The sequence below is a fragment of the Symphodus melops genome, assembly GCF_947650265.1.
Source record: "Symphodus melops genome assembly, chromosome: 6".
In the NCBI taxonomy this organism is placed as follows: domain Eukaryota; kingdom Metazoa; phylum Chordata; class Actinopteri; order Labriformes; family Labridae; genus Symphodus; species Symphodus melops.
Genome location: NC_136696.1, coordinates 14,217,188 through 14,238,581, shown reverse-complemented (window position 1 = coordinate 14,238,581; position 21,394 = coordinate 14,217,188). Strand labels below are relative to the sequence as shown.

At 40.4% G+C, this 21,394-nt stretch overlaps 4 protein-coding genes across 13 annotated transcripts in view; 1 reads left to right on the top strand and 3 right to left on the bottom strand.

Annotated features, from left to right (window-relative positions):
• The window catches only part of magi2b (membrane associated guanylate kinase, WW and PDZ domain containing 2b), a 71,395-nt gene extending 67,934 nt beyond the window's left edge, over positions 1-3,461 (top strand). For 4 of the 7 annotated variants that reach the window (XM_079345542.1, XM_079345543.1, XM_079345541.1 and 1 more), the window contains one exon: positions 390-3,461. In XM_079345542.1, the coding sequence (XP_079201668.1) occupies positions 390-1,078 (689 nt within the window). In that variant the 3' untranslated portion in view covers positions 1,079-3,461. The remainder of the gene's footprint in view (positions 1-389) is intronic. The other 3 variants (XM_079345545.1, XM_079345544.1, XR_013779216.1) reach the window with 2 other exon arrangements.
• Positions 3,462-4,589: 1,128 nt separating this feature from the next.
• On the bottom strand, positions 4,590-9,623 carry LOC306825055 (endoplasmic reticulum-Golgi intermediate compartment protein 2-like). Its single transcript, XM_079345546.1, has 13 exons — positions 9,397-9,623; positions 9,188-9,296; positions 8,982-9,028; positions 8,826-8,893; positions 8,679-8,719; positions 8,243-8,344; positions 8,042-8,134; positions 7,851-7,906; positions 7,609-7,707; positions 7,387-7,484; positions 7,137-7,299; positions 4,848-4,927; positions 4,590-4,760 (listed from the first exon to the last, which is right to left on the bottom strand). Exons 1-13 carry the CDS (start codon positions 9,500-9,502, stop codon positions 4,695-4,697), a joined length of 1,128 nt encoding a protein of 375 aa, XP_079201672.1. The 5' UTR covers positions 9,503-9,623; the 3' UTR covers positions 4,590-4,694.
• Positions 9,624-11,250: 1,627 nt separating this feature from the next.
• On the bottom strand, positions 11,251-13,423 carry kxd1 (KxDL motif containing 1). Of its 2 annotated transcripts, none has more exons than XM_079346097.1 (5): positions 13,240-13,423; positions 12,915-13,034; positions 12,620-12,772; positions 12,499-12,545; positions 11,251-12,408 (listed from the first exon to the last, which is right to left on the bottom strand). In XM_079346097.1, the coding sequence occupies exons 1-5, from the start codon at positions 13,416-13,418 to the stop codon at positions 12,149-12,151; spliced, it is 759 nt and encodes a 252-aa protein (XP_079202223.1). In that variant the 5' UTR covers positions 13,419-13,423; the 3' UTR covers positions 11,251-12,148. The 2 variants fall into 2 exon arrangements, with proteins under 2 accessions (XP_079202223.1, XP_079202224.1); XM_079346098.1 differs by having other exon boundaries at positions 12,915-13,048; positions 13,240-13,420.
• A 1,214-nt stretch (positions 13,424-14,637) lies between these two features.
• Positions 14,638-21,312, bottom strand: LOC306826060 (SIN3-HDAC complex-associated factor-like). Of its 3 annotated transcripts, none has more exons than XM_079347134.1 (6): positions 21,116-21,312; positions 18,558-18,685; positions 18,374-18,473; positions 18,132-18,255; positions 17,878-18,028; positions 14,638-16,870 (listed from the first exon to the last, which is right to left on the bottom strand). In XM_079347134.1, exons 2-6 carry the CDS (start codon positions 18,683-18,685, stop codon positions 16,546-16,548), a joined length of 828 nt encoding a protein of 275 aa, XP_079203260.1. In that variant the 5' UTR covers positions 21,116-21,312; the 3' UTR covers positions 14,638-16,545. The 3 variants fall into 3 exon arrangements, with proteins under 3 accessions (XP_079203260.1, XP_079203259.1, XP_079203261.1); XM_079347133.1 differs by lacking the exon at positions 21,116-21,312 and adding an exon at positions 19,143-19,319; XM_079347135.1 differs by lacking the exon at positions 21,116-21,312 and adding an exon at positions 18,942-19,127.
• Positions 21,313-21,394: the final 82 nt, after the last annotated feature.

The window sequence follows — 21,394 nt, the reverse complement described above, 5'->3', positions numbered from 1 at the left end:
CTGTGTGTGTTGCTTCTCGGCGTGTTTGCTTGTGTGTGTTGTAGTACGAGAGCAATATAGTTAGAAGAGACCCTCCAGATGGAGCTGTCATTTTGAAGAGGGCTGTGCAGCAGATTGTGTGAAATCGATCTGCTCAGGATCAGTCTGTCACACAATCACTGATACTGTATGTTCATTGTTTTCAAACACTGAATGAACCTTCAGGTGTAACACGTTGGTGTACAGGCCTACACGGTCGCATGCAGGTTTGCCTGATAAAATGTAATGATGTGGCTTTTAATTGTACAAACTGAGCGAATCGCTCTTTCTCTCTGTATGCACGGGCATGCTGTTTGTGGTGCTCTGCTTACATTTCTGTCAACCATGGCCTGTTTTCTTCTCGCCTTCAGACTGTACCGACCCCCGGGATTCCTTTTCTACAACCCACCCTGCCCTGCAGGAAGTGACCCCAGAAGCCCACCCAACTCCATCACTCTCATCCCATCCAGCCTCTGCCCCAGACTCCCCTCATCAGCTCCCTCTAGAGGCCACAGTGTGCATGGCAGACAAAGCTCCACAGCTCACAGACCACAGCTCCATCAGAGGAGCTACAGGTGGCAGGTCCACCCAGCAGAAGCGCAGCATCAGGGGGCAGGGACCCCCTCAAGGGTCTGAAGAGGCGGACAGTGGACCAGAGGACAGACAGGCTCACGCTTTGCCTCCCAAAGGCATTCTCGGGAGATCTGTTGAAAGAAGAGAGAGGCAGAGGGACACTTGCTCCCCCTGCTGTGAAAGAAAGGGTCTGCACAGTCCGGCCATGACCGCTCTCTGGAACTGGGACCATTATGCGAGTATTAATGGAGCCAGTCTGGGCAGTAGAGACGGACATGTTGGCCTCCAGGAAAGGCTTGTTTCTAGAAGTCTTTTCCCCAGAGAAGATGAGAGATCCATGGGCCACAGTGGTCTCTGCTATCCCTCTAAAACCATGGAAGATTCTCATGTGAGGAGCGCAGCAGCCTCTCCTGGACCCTGGAATGTCCCCAGGTCTGACCAACTGCCTGGCACTCTGAGGTCCTGGACCTCTACAGTGAGCAGGTAGAATGGATCTTGCTGGTCTGGACTGGATCACACTGTCAGGTCCCCAAACTCTCCTTCACCCTCTCATTCGTTCCAGTTTTCTACCCTGTCTTCTTCTAAGATCATATTTCAGTTTCATTTGTGCTGATGAGATAATTATTACACCTACCACCTTAAAAAAATCAGAGGAACATTAACTCAGTATGTCGGCATGTAGGACCCTCATATGCGGCGGTGCTGTAATCACAGATGGAGCCGCATTGACCATGTCTGAGCGGGGCTGTGCGTTCATCATGTACCTTTAACTGCTCGACCACGTCTGGCTCAGATTGGTTAGCGCAGCGTCACCTCAGATGGAACAAAGTTCCTCACAGGAGAGAGACATATGTTCATCCAACAGATTTACTTTTGCTCCGTTTTCTCTGTGCAGCAGGAAGAGTGGGACTACTAATCTGTTCGAGGGAGGAAGACGCACTGAAACTCCTCGAGGACATGGCACTGACCCAAGTGGCAGCCTGGTTAACCCAACATATGTTAGCACTCACATGCCTATATCATATACTGTAAATGTAAAGATGTGACAAATATGTACATTTGGTTATCTCAAAAACAGACCTGTTGGTGTTTTTGAGGCCATGTTATAGTTAGAAACATTGTAAAGAAAAGATATAACACAGGACGGTATTTTAGGATGACTAATGACATGACCTCGTCTATAACTACATATCAAAGACTGCGCAAGTCATCAAACCAGACCACCACTGGAGGCAGTGGTCATGTGCATGGATATAAACCACCATGACGTTGAACAGGGACTCTCGTGTCTCTCAGAGGTCGAACGTAGAGAGGACTTCCTCTGTGGAGCTGACAACTGGGTACTCGTGTGAGACAAAAAGATAATCTTGTTATTTTTCATTAAATTGAACTTTTGAGTGACTGAAAAGTCGGCTTAGTAAGAACTCACAGTACTTCTCTGAGTTATGTACACCACTCGATCACAACCATGCAGACATTGTGCAGAATTATGTGTTGTATTCATTTAAGGCTCAACTATATTTCCCATTTCTATGCCTTTTACTGTGCTACGTGTACCACATCACTGTGGGAGAGGGGCCGATGGTTATGAGGTCGGGGCAGAGTGCCTTACTCAGACTAATGCAGAGCTGTCCGATTTGTTTTGGGAACTGAATGCAACATAGATGTTTGTGACCATGCACACATATCAGCAAACTGTTGTTCTTCTGACTTTAACACCAGGCAGTATTTACAGATATCTCGATGCACTCTCAGCTTATCAATGTCAATGATTGCCCTCGTCCCCACACGTTAACGGGGATCTGATGTAGCCTGTAGCATTACATCCTCTCCTGGGAGAGTGGAACAGTGATTCCTCGTTTCAAATGAGTTTCATTTCAGCTCAATTTTTTTCCATTATGTAAAGAAAATAGGTTAAGTTTGATCTGTGAAATACAAATGCAGTAAAGAAAAGTGTTTGATCACAAAGTTTTACATGGTAGAGTCAAGGCGTGCTGCTATGATACAGACACCAGAGAGGACGATTTCACTTTCCTCAGTTTTGACATCAATTTCTCTTAACAAGATGCTCTCAAAAAAATGAATCACAAGCGCATTAGAGAAGTGGAGGACCAGATGCAGTTTTTTAAAATAATCAGTATGCAGCACTAGCTGTCGTGGTAAAGGCCTGCTGGTGAAATGCTGCTGCTCTTGGCCTTTAGTAAGGTTTCCAGTAAAGCCCAGTCTGGCTGCTTCTTAGCTGTGGTTCATGTGATAAATCATGTTAGTGAGCAGCATAAAAAAATAGGCCAGTAGGCTGTAGAAACCTGTGAACGGTTTGTACAAACATCAAAGTTCAGAAAAGGTAGAAGAATTTGTCATCCTGCCCTCTGTCTCCATTCAGGCCCTCCCCCTGCCTGCTGTGAGTGAATTTGTATACACACAAAAAAAAAACGGCTTTATTGAACCTGTGAAGGATGGCACGTTCATGAACACCCATTAAGATCAAGTATAACTGTGTAGTGTTAATTGTGTACTATTCACCTTGTACAGCTGTATTCCTACAAATATGGTTTACTGTATCATTGATACTGTAGTTTCAAAGACGTGAACAACTATTTTTATGAAATGCGACAGTACTGATATATAACATTTTGCTAAAAAAAACAAAAAAAAACTTGTTTACTGAAAGATATTCTGAAATACTGTCAAATAAACTCTTGACATGGTGTAAAAACAGATTTTCCAAAGATTGTTTCACTTAAAAGGACAAAAGTGGCAGAAGCAGTGAATGATTCCATTAATCTGGAAAGGGAAGCTGCTTTTAAATGTGACATTCAAAAGTAAAATGTACATGTGTCATGTGAAGATGCAACCTATTCAAGATTTAATTGGCTCTTCTTTTTTTTCTTACACAAAAGAACATGTTATCCGAATAAGGCTTTTCTAAAGACACTGCCAAATTCACAACGAATGCAGAACAAGCTGAAAGTGATTATTTTACACAGAAGATGCTGATATTACTTTTTTTACCTCTGAAAGCCCCTTCTGTTTTTTGTTTTTGTTGTTGTCTTTTTTACTGTGGCAGTGGTTGTTACAGTGTGAGTTGATAAGTTAAAAGTTTCACCACGTTAATGACAGAATCAGAAAAAAAACGAACCCGAGTCATGGAGAGGTCATTCAAATGTGTGATCTGAGAAAAATGTCAAATAATTGTGAAAAGGGTAAAAACATTTGTGCGATTTTATTATGAAAGGTCTAAAATCAGGTGCAATCTATTTCCTGTCTAGTCGCCCTGTGGGGTTTACTATGAAGCAGGATTTAGTAACTCGTGGATTGTGAGAGGGAGGAGGGAGAGAAAAGTGTGTTTTTAGGTTTCAGACTTTTCATACCAAACGTGTGATCATGGATAGATATTATTAATGCTTTATATTCGTCATCTTTCAAAAGAGGATTTTGTAATATTATGTTTTGATTTTTATAAGCATCATATCACACAGGTAATAGTCTGCAGCTGAAATATAACAACCTCAAATGTCAGACATGCTACATACGAGAACAGAATATCATTTTACTGAAGAAATGGGAGCTGTATGATATTTCATTTTTACCAGAATCTTCCTGTGTTTGTCGCTGTAGCAGTGTTGACTTTAGTGCAGATCATAGTTCTAATATGCTCTAACGTGAACTATAACAATTTACTGAGACAGGCTTGTTCATGTTTGTGACAGGTTATAAGAAGCTAACACCGCCCCTTTAAGTGACTGCACTCACAGACTCGGAGTTGACCTATCAGGTTGATAACTAGCTTCACGTGAACGTTAAGGACGATCTCATTTGTCGGGCTTCAAGAGGCCAGGTAACCAGAAAAGGTCTGTATGCATTTTAAACAGAAATGATATGACAGGACCCAGACGCAGCCATCTGCCTGTCTGATCACTGGTGGCTGTATTGGTTGATTTTTTTACAGTCATTTCTGAATTGTTCATGCATCCTAAAACAATCTGAAGAAAACAATATAAATATTCACATTGTTTTTAATAAAGCAGGTATCTCATTTGTAAACATTTCCCCCCCCAGTATCTCATACTGTCCAGTGTGGCAGGCCCAGATGGTGAGCTTTATTACTGAGCGTAGTTCTCTGTAGGAGCCAGTGTTTCATGAGGTCTCTCTTGCATCACAGCAGGCTCCTAAAAAAAATGATGACACCATAATGAAAAAACATGAATTTAAACTGCACGACATCAACAAGTTTAACAGCGATGTTATTGGCTTACCTTCAGACGTTTGTAGATTCCCATTTGGAAACGACAGCAAATCACATCAAGCAGGAATCCCAATGCAGCGTGAAGCATGCCTAAGGAGAATAAAAAACAGATGCTAAAGTTCATTAGAAAAAAAGTGAATAGTAAGTTGGTTCTGAAATACAAAGCAGCACATTCACTGTTGGCTGTGACAGGTAAAAACTTCAGGTCACCCTGAAAAGCCCTTAAAATCAAGAACATTTAGGGAGACGCGTTTGATGACATTATCATTGTCTCCGTTCTCTCTCTGTGTCTATAAAAGTTGTAGACGGACTGATTGTGGTGCACACCTCCTTCATGCCCCCGGGATGCTAAACACAAACAAGACTTTTTTGGAGAATCGTGAAGAGCTCTGCTCCACATCACTCGAGGCATTCAGAAGCTGTTTCTGTCACTAACAGCTTGCAAAACCGTCACTCAGTGCAACTCTAGCTCAAGTTTCACTCTTTTCCCACAGCACTTTTCAGCAGGCGCTTTACAGTGTTCAAAGACATGCTTTAAAGCTGCTTCACTTATGACTCGAAAACTGTTGTTGTAAAGCTGAAGAAAAACAAACTAGATGTCTAATCTGCCTGGAAAAGTTGATCTTTTGGACTAAAAAAAAAAACTGTCTGAACACTTTCATCAAAAGGAAAGTTTAACATCAGTAAGGGCAACACCAAATCCTGAAGCACCTGTAAACTCCATCTGATGTCAGTGAGTCCATGCACTACTCCGCTAAAGAACAAAAACAATAAATCAGTATCACCTCATCAAATATCAATTTCAAAGGTAAACTAAGCTAGAAGGTATATGACCAGCAAAGAAAACGTGACATGCCTTTCATTTGAAATGACTCATTAGCTGGAATGTACTTTGTTAGGTCTCCTAAAACTTAGACAAACTTTTAACAAGGGGTTTCACATTATTTCAAACGTGCAAAAGTGCAAAAGTAAAACTGTGCAAGTACGGCTGCATAAATGATTGCTGAGATCACTTCAGTACATCGGGGCCTAAATTCACAAGAGGGTATTTTCCCTAAACAAATGAAAGTCACAATGAAATGAAAAGTTAAGTATTTAAGACAAACTCATGACAAAGGGTAGTCCAGAGCAGTATTATTGTGCATACTGAACTGCATCAAATATAGAACAGAGAATACAAAGTGCTGATCATGTGATGTAGATGAGACCAGACCAGTTTCTCTCCAGGATTTATTCAGATTTAAAGTTCTAGTTGACGTCATTTTATGTACTCAAGGCCCTTTATTTACAAAGTCATAATAAATCAATTAAAATAACTACCTCAGGTTTACCTTTATACTGATACCATTAAACTGTTATCATAAATATTTGAAATGGCTGTGCAATTTGTTTTTCTTTGTATAATTGTTTTTGTAATTATTATCACTAGTAGTAGTATAACGTTTTCAGATAGTTTAATTTCAAAGTTTTGAAAGTCTGAAAAAAATCTCTTTGAAAACACTGAATGCGTTTTATTTTACTATGACTTGAATTTCTAATAATCAACGAAACACAAACGTGTTTTACAACAATCAGAATGTAATCAGAGTTGTCTGACCTGTGCAGCCTGCCTCTCTTCTGCAGATCCCTTTCTCTTTCTTTCCTGTCTCTAATCATCTCTGCCGTTTCTCTCTTTATATCTTCATCGTCTACCTGTCTCTCCTTCTGAATGGAACGGACAAAGGACGCCTTGTGACCCCCTGTCGTGGAGCACTAATCAAACAGTAGCGACTGTTTCAGTATGAAGAGAGAAGCGTACAGACTCTAATTAGTGGATTATTTTAAAAATAAAGTACCTCAGAGTCTGACCTCTTACACTTACTTCTGTTTTGAGAACATTAGAACAGACTGAGTCGTGTTTTTTTTCTGCCAGGACGTGAACCCTCTGACATCTCTCCAACTCAGGGCCTCGCCCTGATCTGGTTCACAAAGTCTATCTCCAGACCTGATGTTCTTTACTAACCAAAGACATCTATTTCTGTCTGTGCACAAACAAGACATGTCTTCTTCTTTTTCTTTTTTTCATTTTTAAAGGGCACTTTCTCTACAGAGGCGAGTGCTCAAGCCCCCTTTTTGTGTCTGAGTGCATGTGCCCAGCTACCCAAGAGCCAGGCGAGGGATTTAGAAGTGCCACTCCACCCTGGAAGCAGTCAGCCCGTCGAGTCTGACTGAATCACGATAAAGCTCCTGTTGATACGCGAGAAGAAGCTCCTGACACATCTTGACACATAAACAACAAAAAGAAAAGAGTTGTTTGTACCTGTGGTCGAGAAAATGCCTCCGATAATGCCACACAGTCTGATAAGAAACTTCCAGAGAGGCATGTGCTGCTCTGTGACTTTGACCATCAGAGAGCTGATGTCGTATTTCATGAAGATCCCTGAGATTCCATGGCTGCCTATAGCGTGGTTTATCACCCGGTCCTGCAGAACAGAAAGAGGAAGACAAACAGGCTCACCAAACTGAATGGTGACGATTCAAATACACACTTGTGCAAAAACCAAACGTACCCGCTCAGTGACAGAGAACTGATGTGTTTCTGCGGAGACCTTGTAGGTGTTCAGCTTGGTGGGCACGATGGTGATGAAGTACTGAAACATGTGGCCAGCTGAAGATAAGCACAAGAGTTGGTCAGCCATTTATTTTCTCTGAAACAACGTTTAAATGCTGGATAAAACAAAAAGCAGTGCAATTAAAATGTGAAAGGTTTGTGTCGGGTGTTACAGACGTACAAACAGGAGTGAGTTTCTCTGTGCCGTCCAAAGGGCTGATGATCCCGGGGATTGCTTCTCCAAAGGAAAGGTGGTCAATCCGGTGTGAGAAGTTATATGCTGTAACGAGGAGCCACATTCAAACACTTATTTATCATCATCAACAAGAGAATTCTTGATTCAATGTGTCACAGCTACAAGATGTTTGGTCTCATTAGCATGTCAGTAAAGAAAGAATCACAAGGTGGAAATGACACACTTACAGTCATCGCTCAGGAGAGCTGATAGATGTGCATGTCCTCTGGGATGAGGGATGGACCTGTGCACGGAGAAAAGTTTGAGATTCAAGTTTGTGTTCTGAGTGTCGAACTTTTCAGTGATTTAGTGTGACGTTGTTATAACATGGTACGGTGTAGTTCATGTGTTCTGTTTTTTAAACCATGTTGATACATACTTGCCAACAGTAATGTGGAAATTTCCTGCCACCTTGTTGACGTACATATGCCCATGTATCCTGCAGGCACTGAGGGAAGTCGAGTCCCGATCACTGTGAAGAGAAGGTGCCGAGGGGAATATTCGACCTGTATTAATGTCGGCTACAACACTTCCTCGTCCTCTTTTTGATCATTTCAACAATCTCCTGAGAATACTGTACTTTTTGGGCGGAGCAGGAGGAGATCCTTCAACTGCAGCCTTAAAGAGAACATCCTGGAGAGCATGCTCCACCCTCACACGGTCCTGAAAGCGCAGCACCTCCCTAAGTGTGAGAGGCGGAAGAGTTGAGCAATTCAAACTCGCAAAACCACAAGATGAGCTTCAACTATACTTTATATTCAGCCCTATCATCATATTTACAACATGAGGAGAAGACGAACCTGCTTATTAGTGCTCCAATAATCAGGTTAAACCAGTATTCCCACGTTTATTTACTTTAAAGGTTTAGTTAGCAAATAGTTTAGGCATCCTTTATAGGTGCGTCTAAGTCTGCACTGTTTATCACATAATGACCCTTTCCATTTTCTCACGAACATAACAAAAAAATATACTGAATGCTGTAAGAATGGTTTATGAATAACAAGGTAAAATCTTACATTTGCCATAATGTTTGCTGTGGCGTGAGCTCGAAATCAACCTACACATGGGAGAAAATACAACTGTGAGCTTAACACAGACACACACAACACAACGATTCTTCTTTTCTTTTTTTTAAATTCGGAATAGTCGATGCTCATACTCACTGGTTCATATTTCAAGCCCTCATTAAATACCATAGTCTCCGCTAGATCCAGGACATCTGCACCAATGTCTGCATTCAACCAAACAAGAGTTGGAAACGTCCACAACATCTCAAAGACAAAAAATAAATGATCGGAAAATGTTCATGTTGAACTTACGTTTGCATCTCATGGCCACTGTGATGTCAAGATTTATCCTTAGTTTACTGTGAGTTAAACAAAGACACAGTCACGAAACAGAGATGTATTGTTTATGTGATGTACACGCGCGCGCACACGCACGCACGCACACACACACACACACACACACACACACACACACACACACACACACACACACACACACACACACACACACACTTTACCTGCTGAAGTCTCTGTCCACTTCATACTCATAATTCATCCATGTGTCTCTGTACACAAAGAACTCCAGGAGGGAGAGGGCAGCCATGAGAGTGAAAGCGAGCAGAGACACTAGAAGAAGTAGAGAGAGAGAGTTTTAAAAATGAATGACTGAGACATTAAGTGAACTCTCTGAGGCTGAAGGAGTTTGAAAAAGAGCAGGTTTGTGTACCTGTCCCTCCGCTGACTGATGACTCCACATAACTCTCAGGGACTTTGGGGAAAGCGTCCAGCTCCTTGACCAGAGTCAGAGCCTTCCTCCTCGACAGTCTCCTCATGGTGATGTGGACGCTTCTCTACGCTGTGTGACGTTGATCACGACAGCTGTTAGCATCCGAGCTAGCTGTTCATTTCATAGGTTAAATTAGTCGGCTTAAACATGACTGGCAGCTGGGCTGAATTAAAGGAGATTATTACATCGCCACCTGCTGAGTCGACGTAACAAGACGTCTGTTTCCAGCGGTAAACATAAACAAAGGAACTACCTGCATTCAGTAAACAATGCACTAAAAAAGCTACCCTTCCTGCTTCCTCTTCTTCTTCTTTGGGCTTTACGGCAGCTAGCATCAAAGAAGTTGCATTACTGCCATCTGCTGGATGTAATAATACTCCACGCCCTGTTATTATTAACTCGCTTAGATTCTTCTCAACTAGACTGTTGATAATTCCAACTTAAAAGTAATTATCAACAACAGAAGATACCTTTGTAAAGGTTTCACCCTGACTTGTGTTGCTCCCCTCCTATTTTACTGTAGGTATATGTTGCTCTTTCGATAGATAGATGGGCCTATGTAACCATATACATATATTCCCTCTTTCTGAGTCTTCCAGTATTTCCTGTTCGATTTTACTCTGTGTAGACTTTACTTTATGTGAATCTTCCCCACTCTGATTTGGATAATGTGACGTTATCAATCCTATCTTCCTAAACAGTGTCTCTATTATCTCATCTGACCCCTTGTCTTTATAAACTGCGCCCCCTGGCGGTAATAAGTAACACGTCACGCTACACATACCACTGTACTTTTACTGATTTAGGATGCTGGAAACAGCAGTAAAAAGTCCCCACACGAGAACAACTTGGTGTTAACTAATTTTCCACCTACAGGTCAAAGCCTCTGTTTTTTTCTTGTCAAATCTAAGATTTGAAATCTAAGATTTGATAACAAACAAGGTCTAGATCATAGATACCTGCCTCACGTCACAACTTTGAATTTTTGCAAATAGATGTGCCTGAACATGCATAAGACACTTGGAAAACACAATGAAGAGCACATACAACTAGATGAAGCATAATACTGGACCTTTTAAGGCATAAAGTAAAGCATGTGTTTTATTATATCCAGAGGGCCAATACTAAACCAATTAGATCTCAGTACAATGCATATAACCAATCAGATGTGCTCATCTTTTGACTGGGTCATGTGGGGGTTTTTTTCTGACAACCTCCGAGCTATTCTAACATATTTTGAAAGCATTGTCTGTCTTTTGTACGCCAGTAATATTTACGGTCTATGGTCAGTTTACAACTTTAAAGTTGCTTTTAAAGCTCATAACCCCATACAAAGTTACAAATAATCGTGTTACCATTAACCATTTAATTGAAATTCAGATAACTTTATTTATCCTTTCGGAACTTCATTTGTGTAAAAGAGCATCAGTGTGCATATAGCTAGTCACATAAATACACATACAAGTGGCTGTATTCAAAGCATTATAAATGGGTCATAAATAGTTATGAGCGGTGTTAAAAATAAATAAAACATAGCTCACTTGTTCATGAGCCTGATGGATGTTGGAGTAAAGCTTGACATGGCACGATTAGGCCAAAAAGTAACATAGAGCCTGTTATGAATTCCAAACTTATTTGTCTGAATACTTACTAAAGAGGGCCCAAACCAGCCTACACAACTTCAGTGTTTTAATGCAGCTATCTTTGTATCTCAATTCATTTTCCAATTCATTTGACCAAATGTATAAACAAAGCATTAGTAATTCACACTTTTGTTTAAATTAAACGAGACAGTATGTTAAAGGCATTCTTTATATTCTTCAGACAAAAATACTATGACACAAAGTTTTCACGTTAAATTTAACGTCGATAGGAACGCAATAAAAAAAAGTTTTCTACTTTGGATCAGCTTCAGTAATTTATCACTTTACTCTTTCCCTCTGCTTATTAGAGAGATCATCTTTTCCAAACTCCACAACTGCAACAGACATGTTGAAATATGACAGAAAGAAGTCATTAAGTCCATTTAAGGCTGATCCTTCCCTTTTACACTGAAACCACAGTGTTTGAATGCTAAACTTGTACAACCTGGTTTAACTACGTTAAAACAAATTCCAGACTTGCTGATGTGTCCTTGACTAGTCATGATGAAATGATAGACAAATCCCTGGCAACTCCATTTACGCCGATTACAGGCAATAAACCTAATCCCTGGATTCCTTGTGAGGCGAGCAAAGAGATATTTGTGGAAGTGATCGTTAAAGCATTCCAATAAATACAACTGGTAGCATTCATAAACGCATGAACCTAAAGGCTCCATGGGAAAAATCTTCATTATCCCTCAGTACTATTATTCACGTGAAGAATAATGACTTTTACCTCTTTAGTGTCTGTAACACGATCTCCTTAAATGGGTGTAAAATAACAAAGAGTGAGGGATGTCACTGTCGTACATTAAAATCTATAGTGCAGTACTTTATAACTTCAAGTATTATCTGCATTAATTTACTGCTGTGCATGACAAATAAGCATACAGACAAACATCCTGCGTCCCTCATTGACAGTTCATTGCTGACGTCAAGCTTTTGATGGTCTTCCTAACAGGTAGATTAGTTGACAGTCAGCAAATTTAGCAGACACAGATGCAAACTGAAACATACAACACAAACTCCTGCTGAACAATCACCACATGCTATTCAGCAGGCACAGAGTCCGGACCCTCGTCCTGTAGGACGGCTGTGTCTAAGACATCAGAGGGGGGCGTGTCAGGCGGCTCTTGCGACAGATCTTCTGAGCACCGGCTCACAGTGGGCGAGATCACATCTGGACTGGTGTCACAGGAGTCTGTGCTCTGCTCTGAGTTGGCTGTGGTTATGGTCGTGGCAACACTGGGTGGAACTGGGTCGAACTCATCATCATCATCATCATCCAGGACGGGTGACTCATGGATAACTGTTGGGAAAACAGGTATTACAGACACATTTGTTCAAGAAAATTGGCTGATGTTTAATAATGACAGGAAGATGGAAAATGCTCACTCACTGCTGAAAGCTTCTGGATATTGCTTAGCAATCTTCCCTTTAAGTGTCCTGGAGAGGCAGAGGACACACAAACTCAGATGCTGTTTGGGTTTGTCTGCTGCACTCGGGGAGTCACAACTTACCGTATCCTTCTGAAGACACTGTCCAGATCTTTCTTCATCTCCACGAGGGTGCGTGTGTGGAGCATGAAACGCTCATTCATCTGCTGCAGTCTCACGTTAGACAGCCCGTTGAAGTTGATCAGCATTTCATTCGTTTTCTCAAAGCGGTCAAGCCTGTTGTTTTCACAATGAATGTAGTCGATCAATTATAATCTTTCTGTGCCCGCTCACAAAGAACAGAGCAGATGTAACCCCTTCAGCGAAAAACACGACCATTGACATGTTTGCAGAAAAACAAGATCAGTACAACACTCACATGTGTCTCTGAGCCTGTATGATGGCGTTGACATCTTCAGAGTTGACCATGCTCAGCATCCTGTTACAGAACACGCCGGATGCTGTGGGCTCCACCATCATGGAGACCAAGATCTCAAAGCTGTAAAAGCAATCCTTCATTTAAAACCAAAACAATAAATTGTCGAGCGAGCACAATAATGTAAAAGTCCAAACAACATTGGTATGGAAACCTGGGAGAGTTTCACCACAGAACTGATGGATAGTAATTTATTCAGAGCCGTAACCGTAACTGTGATTTAATCAAGCAAGCTAAATTAAAAAGCGAAAAACATCCTATTATCTACCTCTCTTCCCACGTCAAATGTTTACGTCGCCGTCCGGATGTTTTGTTAACCGACACAAAAATGCAGCTGACAGTACAGGAGGACAAAAACAAAGCACTTCCGTGTTTTGTTGACTTCCTGTCTCGTGACGCTCTTCTTCTTCTTCTTGTTCCTTTGGATTGGCAGACTAGATGCAGCATTGGCGTATCGCTGCCCCCCACAGTCACAGTGAAGCCCTCAACTATTTAGGCCTTATGTCCACTGGTGCTGCCAGTGAAACTACAAACATCACAGCAGCTGTTTTTCTTTTTTTCTTTTGGAGTCATAGAGAAAGCAAGATAGGTTGAACATTATTTCATCCAGTTCTGTAAGGCCTTTGCACTGTTTCTTTCTTTGTTCTGTATTTCAGGAGGAAATGGCTGACTGTCTCTGTCTGTCCACACTGACAATTCCCTTTCAGGATGTTTTTTGATCAGGGCCAGCACACTCTTAAATCCACTATGTCTTATCTCAGCCTCGGCTACTTAACCTGGTCCTTTCTGTTCTCCGGCCAGTTTTAGGCACCCAATGTGTTACGGAGGCTTGAATATCAAATGCCTTTGTCCTCCTTATCCTATGCTTTTTGCCATGACTTTGTGATTTCTATCGAGTATGTTGAATGAGTGGAAGAGTTCATTCCACCTTTCCCTTCTGTAGCCTATTGGGGTCTTGTTGTTTTGTTTTATTATCATATTTCTCATTATGATGTCATTATTCAGGTTTGACCTTCCTTTAGAGAGATCCGTATGCTTGATGAACACCACATCACACCCTCCTTTGGTAGGTCTGAAATGTGCAATAAATGAGGAACAAAGTATTTAAAAAGCTCTGGTGCGAGTAAAGAAATACACGTAAATAGTGTCTGAGGCATAAATTATTTACTTTAGTGCTTTCCATTTTCTGCTAGTTTATACTTCTGCTCCTTTACTTAATAAAACCCAGCTATCTTTTCCTGTTAATAATACAAATAATAAGCAAATAATGTATATTCATTAAGGTACATTTTTGAGGCAGGATAATCCGACAGTGGGCTACAAAGCATTTTTAAATAGTTAAAGTTGGCTCTGACTTTATCAGCTGTAACACTTAAGTGATACCTACATGTATGCATCTATCATTTTAATGCAATAATATAAAACATGTTGCTCTATTGTGAGCCATTTTGCAAATTTCGAATGTATTTTGGAATGTATATTCCTAAAAGGTGCATGACACCAAAATAAAGAAATAATTGTGGTGTAAAAACTGTCTTATCCTGAAAATGTATTATAAGACAAAACAAAAAATCTATGATGTAGTGAGTCTTTTGTTAAAAGCAAAATAAAAAACATCATTTTAATGGCTTCTCCACTTTATCAAAAAAACTCAGTAACTCCATACTTCAAGAAAACTCACAAAATTGCTTTTATTAAGGGACAAGTAAAAAAAGTACATGATGTATAAAAAATACAAAACCGCTTTGTCTAACTTGTAAGCTAAGTAAATGCATAGCAACAGTACATGCACGTCTAGAGTTAGGTAACGTATTAAGCTACAAGCTAAAAAGGGAAAAGTACAGTTTGGTTGCATCTATCATTCGTTTCAATCTACATGGTACAAATCCAAAGTAATGGCGCAAAATAAGTTAGGTTGCACGCAACTCAACTGATGAGAAAATAAATACTTAACATTTCACAAATATTGACAACCAGTAATTCAACGCAATGTTAAACAAATCCTGCATGAGAATTACATTCGATTTCTCATTTACGAAACCATACTACAAATAAGCTAAAGATGAAAATAATTCATAGCAGTATACTTCTACGTGAAGATGCAGTGATACAAATAAATATGAAATAAATAATGAAGACCAATATGGGAGCCTTATGGCAACACCCCCTTATATACATAACAAACCTCTTCTTCCAGCTACAACATCACATGTATGAAATTTCATATTAGTGTTCATTTAAAATAGCATAAACATACATACAAATGACCTCGGACAAGCACAAGTGTCCATAGAAAACCTGCATTGATTTGACATTGGGTGAATTTCAATGTGCTTTGGCTTTAATTTGATATATAAAGTAATATTAGGCTTTATATCACAACACACGTTTGTGGTATATAAGAGGCAATGGCATAGAATTTCAGCTTGTACAAAGTTTATTTAATCCATATACTGACCCGGGAATGATGGAAATCACTGATATTTTGATTGGTAAATAACTATAGACCGATTTTGTGTTTTGCTGTTGTATTATTGTGGTATTGTTATGCAAAGACACTTTTTATTCTTGCTTTTGCGTTTTTTTTACATATAAAAATAAATTCAAACTCCAGAGAAAAAGATCAACAACAAAAAAATAAAAGTAAAATATACAGTTTATATAAGGCCATGCAATTTTAGTAGACTCATGCATCAGATCGTAAGGTCTTCAGGATGAGTGGGCTTTCCATTCATGCAAAATGCACTAAGTGTTGCTGAGGCCACAATAAATATAGCTACTGTCCCTTTTTGTTCCTTAATACCAATCCAGAATTAACACTAGCACTGTCTGTAACACATTATTAAGGCTGGTGTATTTGCTGTTGAAGCTGTGAATAGGCCTTATTCAGCTAGGACCCACATACTTATTTGGACACAGAGACACTAATCCATTCTGCAAACATAGAGTCTTTGATGGGAGTGGATATCAAACACAGGGGCTACTGTACAGGTCTCTGCTCTGTCAAAGTGTCCTTCATTCCAAAACGAGTTATCCCCAACTTTAAAAAAAGAGATATCTACTCTTCATAAAGAAAGCAAAATGAATCTCATTTCTGTATATTAGCCATCTTATCATATACTGTATGCTTATAAAATATCCTCATTGGTAATGATTGAACAGTTGTTTGAAGTGTTGAGTGATGAATTTCAAGTAGCACCTTTTTCTATAACTGAGTGGATCTATTGCGTTTTGGAATAAAATCTTTAAAATGTACCAGCAAACAAGAGCTCCAGCATTTCATCTAAAGCAGATCAGTAACATCACAAATGATAGTCCATGACAGGATGATGAGCATATTAAACACAAAAAAAGAGACAAAGTGGAAAAACAACAGTCCATAAGTTACCATTTAAAAAGAACAAACAAACAAACCGTTGACGTTTCAACAGAGAAGACCAAAGGATTTTCAGCTGCTTTGTGACTGAAGGCAATATGAGGCGACTTCTTCTTTAAGTGCTTGAAAAAAACAAAAAAAAAATACAGCACCCCAACATTTCTTCAGAGATGTGTGCAACACGGGATGTTTTCCTCTTCACCACCCTTCATCCACCAATGCCACGCTCATGGTTGGAGAGGTTGTCACGGAAACACATAGCTGAGTGGGCTCGTTCTCGAACATTGGGGTCTCCTTCACTACCTCTTCTATCTTGGATTTCTGAGGGCTAACATCCACAGCCCCCTGGCCCTCCTCTACTTCCACTTCTTCCTCCTCTTCGTCCTCATCATCCTCCTCTTCCTCCTCCTCTTGTTGCTGCTTTTGCCGTTGTTTTTTGCGGCAGCATGGTTTGAACAAATGAGGGTCAATGAGGACCTCTCCAAAGCGCCCTTTGTAGATTATTCCACAGCACACTTTTTGCCTAAACAAAGCATTCAAAAAAATAAGTTTAATTAAAATTATTAAAGTAGCAGGGAACCAATAGTGTCTGTATTGTGCCTTGTTGATGTACAGGTGAGCATGAGAACAAAGTCACGTGTAGGAATATTCACAATACTGTGCACTCTCAAGTTTAATAAAAAGTAAATATTTTAGCTATAGATCATATCTGACAACAACCCAACTGAAATCTAAAACTGATATTTTCTAATCCATAACATATTTAATGATGTCTGCTGTAACTGCTTATCCAGCCGTGTTAAAAAAAATAAATAAATGAACGTAAAAAAATAATTGAATACAAAAGCCATCTGGGAGCAGTGATACAGTAAAAATGGGATCTTTATCAAGAAGCCAAAAAAATACAACTAAATCTTGAGCTTTTGTTTTAAATAGGGGGGGGGGCAGTTCTTACAACCTGAGAGATGTTTAAACAGCTGACTGCTGGTTATACATTTAAACATCAACTCGTGGAGCATGTAATGTATAAAGTCATCATCTATTTAAACTAATGAAACACAGTTAGTTTAAAACTCTCTAAAATGCTATTAAACTATATCCCTAGAGACCCAGTGCTGTTGTTCTTAGACAGCATCACTTTGAATAGATGTGTGTGTTTTTGTCTTGAGAGTGTTTTCCATCTCAGTTGTTTGAACATGTTTCACATCTATTATTGGGCATGAGAAATTAATACATAAATTACTGCACATGGAAAAATGGATTTATGGAGGAAGATGTCACCAAGCATCAAATGAGGAAGGTGTGTGTTATCCCAAGCTCATGTGTACAATAATGGATTAAAAATGGAAGAAAAATAAATAAATACTTTTGCCCTCACACGTATGTTCCAACCTCAACATTTTCTACATGGGGTGATAAACATACTCTTTGATTTCTCATGCCGCGCTCTACTATATGATGTGTCAAAAACAATCTATAATGTTTTATTGTATACCTGAAATAAGGAGTAAGTAGAGCACACAGACTCACCTTTTCCAGTACGTTAGGTCTAGGAATGAGAAAACAGGAGAGCGGCTGGATCCTGGGCTGAGCTCGGTGTCAGAGCCGTCATCTGACAGGTTGCTGTAGCTGGGAGACTGGGCTGGAGAGGCACTGGAGGTGGTGCTGTGGGCATCTGAGTCTGAAGAGCAGAACATGGTCACACATATTTCACAGGTATTTCAAAAACAAGTGCATTATGTCAATTGAGTTACTGATTGCCAAAAAAAAAAAACAGAACTCACTGTTTCTTTTTAGCTCCTTTTGCAGCCTGCTGATCGGGCTCGGCCGTTCTTTCTTGGAGATGGACTTGATCTTCTTGGGCCTGGAAGTTATCTTTAGGCTGGGACCTCCTCTGGCATCAACAACCTGAGGGTTGGATGAATGACCACACAATTCTTAGTTGGCATAAATCAAATGTAAAATTAACATGATTAAATAATAACTAAACTACAAAATCAGCAGGCTGATACTGATCCAAACTCACATGGTTCCAGTTCTTCTTGGTTCCCACAGGGAGCTTTTTCCATCGTTTGACCAAGAGAACACAGGCATTACAGATTTCTCCTGATCTTGTTTCACTCAATCTGCAAGACAATTTCAGTCAGTGAGGAACAGACACAAGGGACACGTCTACCTTGAAACCCCACGTGTTCACTTGTCCCTCTTACCCAAAACAGCTCCTGAAGTCTTTCTCATAGCGCCTGCTGTCCGTAAAACGAGAGCTTGACGACTTTGCGCGACAGATGCAGCAACCGTCCAAACTCCTGTACATTTTTGGCTTATGAAAGCCAAACATCTGCGAGCAAAACATGAATCAAATATCAAACATGTCAGGCTCTAATCAGTGTGTGTGATGTGCTTATACTGCTCGGCCTTTCCGTAGCCTTACATCTGTGGCTCAGACCGTATGTGATAGCCTCTCCTATTATACAACTTCATTCTAGCCAAATGTGTGTTCATATAATAAAACCGGGTGTTTTGTCACGCTCGGTGAGCACTAAAGCATGCAGAGAAAAGGGATTTTAATAGAGCCCCCCACCGCTTTGACCCACATGAAGGAAGTAGGTCAACAGTCAGACAGCGTGTCAGACAGATCATGTCACCATGCTGCGCTCACAGGATGCACGCTTCATTTTGGAAACTCAAAATATAAGCACGCACAGCCCGACCCTCTAGGCTGTAAATGATGGATTCAATCAAACAAACTTCAAAATATGAGGATGAATTCCAGGAGAAATGCAAATATAGCCAACACGTATGAGAGGAATGCCTCGAAATTTAATAGGCGCCTTAAACGTGCACGAGTTATAATTTATGTTGCTAGGCAAAATGTAATCTCCACAGCACATGTGGATCTGAACTGCGGCAAAACTGTGAGCCGCGCCCCCCAGACTGTCTTTTTTTTTTTTTCTTGCCATCAGTCCTCGGGGTCTTCTGACAGTGCGGTGCCACAGAGAGCTCCGACACAGAGCGGTAATATCGAAAGAGCTCTCACTCTGCTACTTATATCAGATACCGCTTAAGGTTGGTCACGGGCGGGGTGGGGTTACACCAATATTCAGATGAAAGAAATCTTACTTCGTTATTAAGGAAACCAAGTGTAACCCTATTCTTTTTTGCATTATTATCACTAAAGTAATTAAAATGATACATTTAGTGAGAAAAGGGACATGTATTAAACAAATCAAGCTGTATAAAGAGAAGTGCAAATAAAGGCCACAAATTATAGATGAAAAAATAAATAAAGAATGATAAATGCATGTCCGTGATATAGGAGGCAGCACACACAACAGAAAAAAATAGTGGTCCCATATGACACTCACACATTTGAAACATACTCAAAACTAAACATTATAATCAGGTGATGATTTAAATAATAATAATAAATCCCTCCATAATAATAGAAACCAGAAAATGTTGCACAAACAACCTTGTAGTATCAGCCCGGTGACTGTAGGCTACTGAAGTGCGTTACAAGCCACATGCTCAGCATGAAGTGTGTCATCTGTGAACTACAAACGATCTCTGCAGCAGAATACAGTACGTGACGCAACTCAACATGGCAACACACTTCAAAGGCGGAGGAGGCAATGTGGAGAAGGGGGTGTGATGCGATTTTCCGCAAAAAAAAATAATTTTAAAAGAAAACTGTAGAAAATATCTCTGAAGCAGTCAGAACCGGCGTAAACAACACACCGCTTTTTAAATTAAAAGACGGCACCGAGAAATTTGCTTATTTTTCATCGAGAGAAAAGTGCAAGCAGCCAGTTTCACCGCCCACTCCAGCGAGGAAGCATGGCATGCCACACGACCTGCTTCATGCGCACCCATTTTATGATGACCGTCCTCTGCTCGACGGGGCCGTAATTTCTTTCCACTCATGAACACATTTGTGATTTGAGATGGAAAAAAAAAAAAACAGAATTGAAAAGTAAATGTTCCCCTTCTTCAGGGTGTTGAGGGAAGACTGCTCTCAGATAACCGTGTAATTGGATCTTTACTCTTTGTTATTCCACAGCCGCGTCACTGCAACAGTCTACCTTCAACTACATGTGCACGAAGTTCAACACGACGCTGATGTTTAAGTCGGGGATTGTACTATTTATTTACACGAAACAATATGTTTTAAACATCGCGAGCCTCATTAGAGGTTCTTAAAGACTTTGTGTTTGCGGCAGCTGTTTTGTTGACATCAGCGTCCGCGTGCTGAGACGCATCTCTCGGGGTGGGCGTGAAAGCTCCAACTCTGCTTCTCATTTAGCAGGCGTAAACGTGTAGTAGACTGCAGGCGCACAACAACTATTAAATGTGGCCATAATACTGATGAGATAAGATTGTTTCTGGCAAAATAATGTATCCAACTCGGCTTTAGATGCATTTCGAGAGTGATTTCTTCCGACTTGCCTGGAACAAACAATATTATTGCCCCTTCTCTTGTTCATCACGCTTGCGCATGAAAACCTCATCGGACATTATTAAACACACATCCTTGTTTATCTCACTTTCTGTACACTTCACCGGGCAACTATTAAGTCTTAAGAAGTTGAACTACATATCAACTTGACCGTCTAGTCAGTGATGCAGCAGGCCAAAAAAAAGCAATTGTTCTGAGACAACTCGAAGCTTGTTTTAAATTTCACATATGAAAAGCACAGCTCGGTTTTAACAACCTCTAAAATCCTCAAAGACTGGACAAAACAAATACAAAAGCGGCTGCATACGTTACCTTGTTGCACGTTGGGTTAAGCTGATACAAAGTAATAGTCCTGTTCGTTTGTTACGATGTGACTATTATGAAAATCAACCCGCACCAATAACCCTCTCCCTTGTTGATGTCTGCGCTTGTGGACGGGACTGGGTAGTTGTGAACAAAGTGCGCATGCGTCGTATCCACACCTCCATTTCAGAGTAGGGCAAACGGCTTTTTTCTTTTTCTTCAATCAAAGCATTTACATAAACGACGTATGACGTATCCGTGCGTCTGCATTCTACTGGCCTTATAAGG

Bases quoted from the DNA above. Each gene is read 5' to 3' on its own strand.
- LOC306825055 (XM_079345546.1), bottom strand. From the start codon at position 9,502: ATGAGGAGACTGTCGAGGAGGAAGGCTCTGACTCTGGTCAAGGAGCTG. The intron at 9,029-9,187 runs GTAAAGTGTGTG...TTTAACTCACAG, and splicing joins GTGGACAGAGACTTCAGCAG to TAAACTAAGGATAAATCTTG. The intron at 7,485-7,608 runs GTACGTCTGTAA...GCTTATCTTCAG, and splicing joins AGAGAAACTCACTCCTGTTT to CTGGCCACATGTTTCAGTAC.
- kxd1 (XM_079346097.1), bottom strand. From the start codon at position 13,418: ATGCTGCATCTAGTCTGCCAATCCAAAGGAACAAGAAGAAGAAGAAGA. The intron at 13,035-13,239 runs GTAGATAATAGG...TTGCTTTTACAG, and splicing joins CATTTGACGTGGGAAGAGAG to CTTTGAGATCTTGGTCTCCA. The intron at 12,546-12,619 runs GTAAGTTGTGAC...CTGCCTCTCCAG, and splicing joins AGTGTCTTCAGAAGGATACG to GACACTTAAAGGGAAGATTG.
- LOC306826060 (XM_079347133.1), bottom strand. From the start codon at position 19,307: ATGGCAAGAAAAAAAAAAAAAGACAGTCTGGGGGGCGCGGCTCACAGT. The intron at 18,474-18,557 runs GTAAGAGGGACA...ATTGTCTTGCAG, and splicing joins GACTTCAGGAGCTGTTTTGG to ATTGAGTGAAACAAGATCAG. The intron at 18,029-18,131 runs GTGAGTTCTGTT...TCTGCTCTTCAG, and splicing joins AAAGGAGCTAAAAAGAAACA to ACTCAGATGCCCACAGCACC.